Raw genomic sequence first — 9,404 nt, forward strand, 5'->3', positions numbered from 1 at the left:
CCCCCCCCCCCCGCTTTTTTTTTTCTAGTGAAAAAACGTAGAAAACTGTCAGATTCATACAAACATGAAAAATAAAACCACAGGTTTCAGGACATCCCAGAGTCTCAAACCTGCCGTCCATCAGCTGTCTCCCACCTGATTGGCTGCTGTAGAGCCAGATCTGTGACAGTGAAGAAGAGAGACTCCAGGAACCTCAGTAGACCTGCATGTGGAGGGTGTTCTGTTCTGATAACAGGAACTGTGAGCTCTTTAAGATACGAAGTAAAAGAAAAATGTCTTTGAAGTCTCTTTTCAAAAAGTTTCTCTAGTTTGAAACTGAATCTTATCGACCTTCATGTCTCAACAAGCTCGTCATAGCTTTGTTCTTTAATAGTCTCTGGTGTAATAATGTTGTCGTAAAAGGTTTTTACAGGAGGTCATTAAAGGTACCACTGCCAGTCTGAATTAGCCACCTGAAGGCTGTGGGCCCTCTGCAGCGCCACAGCTGGTCAGGTTCATCACGTCACAAACTGTCTGAGCTGTGGTGGTCCTGGTGGTCCTGGTGGTCCTGGTGGTCCTGGTGGTCCTGGTGGTCCTGGTGGTCCTGGTGGTCCTGGTGGTCCTGGTGCTCCTGGTGGTCCTGGTGCTCCTGGTGCTCCTGGTGGTCCTGGTGTATGGATCAGAGTCTGGACTTCAGGTCTCCTGTTGTCAGGCAGCAGACTGTGAGCTCAGATTCAGGTGTGTTTAAGGTGTCAGTGCTGTGTGTAAACACCTCAGTGTTTATCAGATGTTTGCTCTGAATAATTCACACTGCTCCTTCACCTGGACCAAAGCCCCGCCCCTTGACACCTGACCACCTTCACACACACACACACACACACACACACCTCAGCTCGACTCAGACAGACTCTTACCAACATTTCGGTCACCACAGCAGAGACGTTCACGGACTTTCAGCTGATTCGTGGCTGAATCTTGAACGACACTCTGTAAATTCTTTTCAGCAGACTTTTGTCAGATTCCTGACAGATACTTGAAGATTCTCAGGTGAATCTTACCAGACTTTCGGTAGACTCTGAAGACTTTCGGTAGACTCTGAAGACTTTCGGTAGACTCTCAAGACTTTCGGTAGACTCTCAAGACTTTCGGTAGACTCTCAGGATGGCGAGTACAGCAGCTGATCTGGCCCGGAGGAAGGCCCGGGAAGAAGATGGTACCGGCAGCCAGGCCAACGCCATACCCTTCAACCAGCAGGACTTTGAACAGCTGCGGAGTGAGTGTCTGCAGAGCGGCTCGCTGTTCTGTGACCCGACCTTCCCCGCGACCTGGGACTCTCTGGGATACAACCAGCTGGGACGCTACTCGTCCAAAACCATCGGAGTGGAGTGGAAACGACCCACGGTGAGCTGAGACACGACTGTGTGATTATTTTCACTAGTGATGAACAGAGATGTTGTTAGAGAGAACAGGAGACATTCTCACTCTAACTGAGTGTAAATATGATTGATGGTTGTTGTCAGCTGGTTTCTGATCGACTGATTAATCAAGCAGCAACGTCGTGCTCTTAGTATCAGGTACAAGGTGTTTGTTCTGTGTCACATTAACATTAAACCACAGCTCGTGTTTAACACAGCAAACAGGCGGAAGGTGGTGTGACCAGGTAACTGTGTGTGTGTGTGTGGTCTCCATGGTAACCTGGCATATGTCTGCCTGGAGCAGTTGGTGGACTCACTCATTCACCTGTCTTCTACCAGTTTAAAGATATCAAAGATAAACTCAAACCACTCCTGTTAATAAATTAAAAATCTCACTCAGTTTGTTAAACATAAACCACACGTCAGTGCTGCTGTTTCACCTGGACAGGTGTGAGTCGACCTGTTCACCTTCCTGTTAGTTTAATGACAAAGGTTGATGAAGCTCACATTTAGGCTTGAAAAACACAATTTATTCCTCACAGTCTGTTTTAGATTGATGATGATAATGATGATGATGGTGATGGTGATGATGGTGATTTTGATGATGATGATCTGCTGTCTCGTCCAATCAGGAACTGTGTCCTGCTCCTCAGTTCATTGTGGATGGAGCAAAAAGAACCGACATCTGTCAGGGAGCCCTGGGTGACCACACACACACACACACACACACACACACACACACACACACACACACACACACACACACACATACACTATGATCATGTGACCTGCTCTCTGTCTGTCAGGTGACTGCTGGCTGCTGGCGGCTGTGGCCTCTCTGACTCTGGACCCTCAGATTCTGAGCAGAGTGGTTCCTCCTGGTCAGAGCTTCACGTCTCAGTACACCGGAATCTTCCACTTCCAGGTGACTCACCTGTACCAGCAAAAACAAACCTAACCAACTAAAATAACTAACTAACTAACTAGCCTAAATTAACTAAACTAAACTAAACTGAAATTTTAAACAATAAGTCAAAAATAAATAAAAATAAAAACTAATGAAAAACCCAGAACTAATAATATATATATATATATATATATATACCTATGTATACATTTATGAGGCGGGTTCGGGTGGTGAAGCGGCTCAGTTGGTTTGAATGACTGATCAGAGGAAATGTCAGCTGCTCTCTGAGGAGCTTGATTGTTCTCATGATGGAAACAGGAAGTGATTTCATAGCTGCTCTATTCATGAGCCGAACGCTCAAACATCACGAGGACCAAGCTTGTGGTGCATTCAGGTGCTCTTCTCTAACTTGTTAAGTCAGAAACTTCAGGTGTGAGATTCACCTTGGATACATCAACCTCTAACACATCATCAGTTTATGACTTCACAATGTGACGAGCATCACCTGAACACAACATCAAAAATCTGAGCATTGAGCAATGCATTATGGGACACTGAGGACCAAAGGAGGGCCTGGATTTAGGGCTGCAGTCCAAAAGTGAAATACCACGTCTCCTCGAGCTCGAGGGAAAACGTCCTGGGAGAACTTTATTTATAACTACAACAGTGACAGACTTAGTGGTATGTGCTGTGACACTTCACACAATCAGGACCCTTCCTTTCTGTGGTGGGTGGAGCCTGCAGAGGAAGTGACATCATGTTTCTTGTTCCTGTAGCTGTGGCAGTACGGAGAGTGGGTGGACGTGGTTGTGGATGACCGGCTGCCAACCAGAGACGGGAAGCTGCTGTTTGTTCACTCGGCCGAGGGAAAAGAGTTCTGGAGCGCTCTGCTGGAGAAGGCCTACGCCAAGTAAGGGTGTGGGGGGTGGGGGGGGGGTTGTTGTCAGTTGTTGTGGTTACACTGCAGCTGCTTCAGTGGTTACAGTGTTCACAGTGTTTACAGTGTTTAGTGTTTACAGTATTTAATGTTTACAGTATTTAGGGTATTTACATTGTTCACAGTATTTACAGTATTTACATTGTTCACATTGTTTAGTGTTTACATTGTTTACAGTGTTTACAGTGTTCAGTGTTTACAGTGTTTACATTATTTACATTGTTCACATTGTTTAGTGTTTACAGTATTTAATGTTTACAGTATTTAGGGTATTTACATTGTTCACAGTATTTACAGTATTTACATTGTTCACATTGTTTACATTGTTCAGTGTTTACAGTGTTTACAGTGTTTACAGTGTTCACATTGTTTACAGTGTTTACAGTGTTTACAGTGTTTACAGTGTTTACAGTGTTTACAGTGTTTACAGTGTTTACAGTGTTCACAGTGTTTACAGTGTTTACAGTGTTTACATTGTTCAGTCTTTACAGTGTTCACATTGTTCACATTGTTTACAGTGTTTACAGTGTTTACAGTGTTTACAGTGTTCACATTGTTTACAGTGTTTACATTGTTCACATTGTTTACAGTGTTTACAGTGTTTACAGTGTTCACATTGTTTACAGTGTTTACAGTGTTTACAGTGTTCACATTGTTTACAGTGTTTACATTGTTTACAGTGTTTACAGTGTTTACATTGTTCAGTCTTTACAGTGTTCACATTGTTCACATTGTTTACAGTGTTTACAGTGTTTACAGTGTTCACATTGTTTACAGTGTTTACAGTGTTTACAGTGTTTACATTGTTCACATTGTTTACAGTGTTTACAGTGTTTACAGTGTTCACATTGTTCACATTGTTTACATTGTTACAGTGTTTACAGTGTTTACAGTGTTTACAGTGTTTACAGTGTTTACAGTGTTCACATTGTTTACAGTGTTCACATTGTTTACAGTGTTTACAGTGTTCACATTGTTTACAGTGTTTACAGTGTTCACATTGTTTACATTGTTCAGTGTTTACAGTGTTTACAGTGTTCACATTGTTTACATTGTTCAGTGTTTACAGTGTTTACAGTGTTTACATTGTTTACATTGTTCAGTGTTTACAGTGTTCACATTGTTTACATTGTTCAGTGTTTACAGTGTTTACAGTGTTTACAGTGTTTACAGACTTTACACTCTGGAGTGAACAGTTGGACTAAGTTTGGTCTTTTCTGACTGGACTTTGGTTTAATTTACTTCACCTCAGCTGGAAGTGTCCAGGTGGTGCTGTGTGTGTGTGCGTGCGTGCGTGCGTGCGTGCGTGCGCGTGCCCGTGGTGATTAGCAGTAGGGTGGAGGAGGGTGTACTCTGTACGCCTGGAAAACAAACAGAGCTGCAGATAGAAGCTGCTGACTCAGAGCAGGTGAAGCCATCACACCTGCTGCTCTGATTTTTTCACCTCACTGACCCAACATAACCTCCACTTCATCTTCCTTCATTTTCCACCCACAGTTCAGGATCACTACAGTCGATGTGTTGTTAATCTGAGATTTTATTTAGAAGAAATCTCAGTTCTCAGTTTGTCAGGAAACTATTTACAATCAACAGCTGACGCTTCAGCTCCTCAGCTGCAGGTTTAAAACTATGAGTCCTGGTTTCTTCATCACACAGCGTGGCTAACACACCTGTGCAGGTGTAAGGGGAAGTTTTAGTGTGAACCGTCTCCTCCTGCAGGGTGAACAGTTCGTATGAGGCTCTGACTGGAGGCTCCAGCATCGAGGGTTTCGAGGATTTCACTGGAGGAATCGCAGAGAGCTACGACCTGAAGGAGGCTCCGCCCTCCCTGTTCAACATCATAAGGAAGGCTCTGAAGCTTGGCTCGCTGCTCGGCTGCTCCATCGACGTAAACCTTTCAAACTCTATATCACCTGTAATCCCCGTCTCTGATTAGCCGACAGGTGTCTGTTAAATTCATGTCAATAAAACAAAATCTCTGACTCACCTCCACTGCGACTACGTAGGTAGAGAGCTAGCTGAGCTAACAGTTAGCTCAGAAACACATGAGGCTCATTCAGTTTGTTTGCTAATTCACTTCATTAAGTAATTTCATCAGTTTATCTTCTTAAGATCTTTAGTTTCTTTAGCTCGTTAGTTTAGCTATTAGGTCATTTAATTTATTATTATTTAACTAATTTAGCTTGTTAGCTGATGTTGCCTGAAGTTATAAAATTTCTATTTGTTAGCACTGACCTCTGTCTCTTTGATAGAAGCTGAAGGTCCTGCAGGATGCTAACAGTGCTAACAATGCTAACAGTGCTAACGCTGACACATGTTCACGTTTGTCAGATTTCCAGCTCCTATGAGACGGAGGCGATCACTAGTCAGAAGCTGGTTAAAGGCCACGCCTACTCTATCACTGCAGCTGAGCAGGTGAGGCATTCTGGGTAATCATGAGACAGTTTGTTGACATGAGCAGAAAACAGGAACAGCTGGTTTCAACGTCTTTGGTTCTGCAGGTTCATTCCTCCGGTTCTCTTGTGGACCTGCTGAGGATCAGGAACCCCTGGGGTCAGGTGGAGTGGACTGGCGCCTGGAGTGACGAGTGAGTGCACCACATCTGTCTGAACATCTGTCTGAACCAGATGGTTTTGGTTTAACAATCATTTAATGATCATGTGAGACAACTGTGTGTCAGAGATCGGTCAGTGTTACAGCGACGTGTCCTTTGAGAGACTCAGCTGAGGTTCATCACATGATCACAGTGATTGCTCTGTGTCAGTTCCAGGGAGTGGGCCGGAGTCGGGCCGGAGGAGAGGAGGAAGCTGGATCACCGTGCTGACGATGGAGAGTTCTGGTGAGTGAAGACGAGGATGTGAGAATCTCTCTGAGTCAGAGTCAGCTTCTTTCTTCTTCTCCTCTCTCTGCAGGATGTCCTACTCCGACTTCCTGCGTCAGTTTTCCCGCCTCGACATCTGTAACCTGACGCCCGACACGCTCACCAGCAACCAGGTCGCTCGCTGGAACTACGCCGAGTTCAAGGGCGTATGGAGGGTTGGCTCCACCGCTGGTGGCTGCAGGAACTACCCTGGTACGAGTGTGACCCAGAGGTCAGAGGTCACTGAGGGTCAGACTGAAGACGACGCGTCAGTTTGATCTCAGACTCTGAGTTCGTTTAAGAACTTCACAATAAAAGTCACAACTCATTTCATCAAAACAATCATGTTCTCTCTCTCTCTTCCTCTTCCTGTCACTTCAAACCTTCATCTCTGAACCAGAATAAAAACTTCAACTCCCACAATCCATCTGTTCATAGACAGTGTAACTGCTGTCAGTGCTCACGCTTCATCACTGTGATAAACCTTCAGACGTTTCTTCTTCTGTGGTTTCAGGTGTGTCATGCGACTGTGTGTGATCACCTGTTCTCTCTCTCTCTGCAGCCACGTTCTGCTCCAACCCTCAGTTCTTCGTCCGACTCCTCGCCGTCGACGATGACCCTGACGACGGCGAGGATGGCTGCACCGCCCTCATCGGTCTGATGCAGAAAAACGCTCGCAGGGAGAGACGCTTCGGACGAGACCTCAACACCATCGGATTCGCCATCTATCAGGTCCACACACACACACACACACACACACACACACACACACACACACACACACACACACACCTAAACATACACACACACACATACACACACACACACACCTAAACATACACACACACATACACACACACACACACAAACACACACACACAAACACAAACACACACACACACAAACACACATAAACACACATAAACACACACATAAACGCACACATAAACACACACATACACACACACACACACCTAAACATACACACACACATACACACACACACACACAAACAAACACAAACACACACACACACAAACAAACACACACATAAACACACACATAAACACACACATTAACACATGCACAGACATTTTATGACTGATCAGTTTTATCATTGATCATTGATCAGTGATTTCTTCCTGTGATGTTTATGTGTTTGTGTTTTTCAGGTTCCTGATGAGGTGAGATTCACAACAACTGTTTTCTTCCTTTGATCAGTTGTTGCACTAACAAGCACAAGGTCGAAGGTCAGAGATCAGGTGTCAGAGGTCAGGGTGTCAGAGGTCAGAGATCAGGTGTCAGAGGTCAGGGTGTCAGAGGTCAGGGTATCAGAGGTCAGGGTGTCAGAGGTCAGAGATCAGGTGTCAGAGGTCAGGGTGTCAGAGGTCAGAGATCAGGGTTTCAGAGGTCAGGGTGTCAGAGGTCAGGGTATCAGACGTCAGGGTGTCAGAGGTCAGGGTGTCAGAGGTCAGGGTGTCAGAGGTCAGGGTTTCAGAGGTCAGGGTGTCAGAGGTCAGGGTGTCAGAGGTCAGGGTGTCAGAGGTCAGGGTTTCAGAGTTCAGGGGGTTAGACCAGAACAGATACAGTCAGAGGGTGAGCAGACGTTCTTCTTCTGTGGTCAGTTCAAAGGTCGCAGTAACGTCCACCTGGGGCCGGACGTCCTGCTGAGGTCGGCAGCGGTGGCTCGCAGCCCGACCTTCATCAACCTGAGGGAGGTGTGCGGCCGCTTCAAACTCCCCCCCGGAGAGTACGTCATCGTCCCCTCCACCTTCGAACCACACCGCAAAGGAAGCTTCGCCCTGAGGGTGTTCACGGAGAAGGAGGCGCACAGCAGGTCAGAGGGCGGCTGGACTAGGAGGACCGGTGGTTACTGGTCAGACTGGTGATGGTTTCATTCTCTGGTTGTTTCAGGCCGATGGAGGAGGACGTGAGCGCCAACATCCAGGAGGTGAGACTCTGAAGCTGCAGTTCATCAGATATCTGAAGTGGTTTTTAGTTTCTGTTCTGTGAAGAAAAAAAAGATTTTTACATGAATCATCAAAGTGATGATGATGATGATGATGATGATGATGATGATGATGATGATGATGATGTTGTTGTAACTAAACCCAGGACCTGAGGCTCAGGGAAACTGGGTGTAACTTCCTGTCTGGTTTTGTTTCAGCCTGACGTGGGGCAGGACGACGTGGATCCTCACTTCAGACGTCTGTTCCTCCAGATCTCTGGAAACGTAAAGACACATTTTTACTTCTTCTTCATGTGATCAGAGATGAAGAAGGTTTGGGTTCAGGTCTTGACTCTGTGTCCACAGGACTCTGAGATCTCAGGCTTCGAGCTCCAGCAGATTCTGGACAGAGTTGTCGCTCAGAGTGAGAACAGTTTGACCTTTGACCTCCTGTCACATTCAGCTGCTGCATGATCTTACAGTAGAGAATTTAATGTGTGTGTGTGTGTGTGTGTGTGTGTGTGTGTGTGTGTGTGTGTGTGTTGAAGGATCTGAGGTGAAGACCGACGGCTTCAGTCTTCAGACCTGCCGCAGCATCATCAGTCTGCTGGACGTATCCTTCATGTTCAGCCAAACATGAGACAGGTGTGGACCAGCTGCAGACAGATGTAGTCAGGTGTGGATCAGCTGTAGACAGGTGTGGACCAGCTGTAGACAGGTGAGGACCAGCTGTAGACAGATGTAGACAGCTGTAGACAGGTGTAGACAGGTGTGGACCAGCTGTAGACAGGTGTGGACCAGCTGTAGACAGATGTAGACAGGTGTGGACCAGCTGTAGACAGGTGTGGACAGGTGTGGACCAACTGTAGACAGCTGAAGACAGGTGTGGACCAGCTGTAGACAGGTGTGGACCAGCTGTAGACAGCTGTAGACAGGTGTGGACCAGCTGTATACAGGTGTAGACAGCTGTGGACCAGCTGTAGACAACTGTAGACAGGTGTGGATCAGCTGTAGATAGGTGTAGACAGGTGTAGACAGGTGTAGACAGGTGTGGACCAGCTGTAGACAGGTGTGGAACAGCTGTAGACAGGTGTGGACAGGTGTGGACAGGTGTAGACAGGTGTGGACCAGCTGTAGACAGGTGTGGACCAGCTGTAGACAGATGTAGACAGGTGTAGACAGGTGTGGACCAGCTGTAGACAGGTGTGGATCAGCTGTAGACAGCTGTAGACAGATGTGGACCAGCTGTAGACAGGTGTAGACAGGTGTGGACCAGCTGTAGACGGGTGTGGACCAGCTGTAGACAGATGTAGACAGGTGTAGACAGGTGTAACAGATGTAGACAGGTGTGGACCAGC

General features: G+C 46.3%; 1 protein-coding gene across 1 annotated transcript in view; it reads left to right on the forward strand.

The window, feature by feature from the left end:
• LOC111649592 (calpain-2 catalytic subunit-like) overlaps window positions 1-8,686 on the forward strand; it is a 9,024-nt gene extending 338 nt beyond the window's left edge. The window contains exons 2-17 of the mRNA XM_087172024.1: window positions 29-1,380; window positions 2,027-2,096; window positions 2,201-2,319; window positions 3,078-3,211; window positions 4,958-5,126; window positions 5,570-5,653; window positions 5,740-5,825; window positions 6,003-6,077; window positions 6,151-6,311; window positions 6,661-6,830; window positions 7,271-7,282; window positions 7,724-7,935; window positions 8,013-8,049; window positions 8,266-8,331; window positions 8,413-8,470; window positions 8,595-8,686. Of these exons, the coding sequence (XP_087028150.1) occupies window positions 1,141-1,380; window positions 2,027-2,096; window positions 2,201-2,319; window positions 3,078-3,211; window positions 4,958-5,126; window positions 5,570-5,653; window positions 5,740-5,825; window positions 6,003-6,077; window positions 6,151-6,311; window positions 6,661-6,830; window positions 7,271-7,282; window positions 7,724-7,935; window positions 8,013-8,049; window positions 8,266-8,331; window positions 8,413-8,470; window positions 8,595-8,686 (1,785 nt within the window). The 5' untranslated portion in view covers window positions 29-1,140. The remainder of the gene's footprint in view (window positions 1-28; window positions 1,381-2,026; window positions 2,097-2,200; window positions 2,320-3,077; window positions 3,212-4,957; window positions 5,127-5,569; window positions 5,654-5,739; window positions 5,826-6,002; window positions 6,078-6,150; window positions 6,312-6,660; window positions 6,831-7,270; window positions 7,283-7,723; window positions 7,936-8,012; window positions 8,050-8,265; window positions 8,332-8,412; window positions 8,471-8,594) is intronic.
• Window positions 8,687-9,404: the final 718 nt, after the last annotated feature.

This window comes from Seriola lalandi, unplaced genomic scaffold, assembly GCF_002814215.2.
Source record: "Seriola lalandi dorsalis isolate HSWRI2012SDOR001 ecotype SW California unplaced genomic scaffold, Sedor1 jcf7180002051257, whole genome shotgun sequence".
In the NCBI taxonomy this organism is placed as follows: domain Eukaryota; kingdom Metazoa; phylum Chordata; class Actinopteri; order Carangiformes; family Carangidae; genus Seriola; species Seriola lalandi.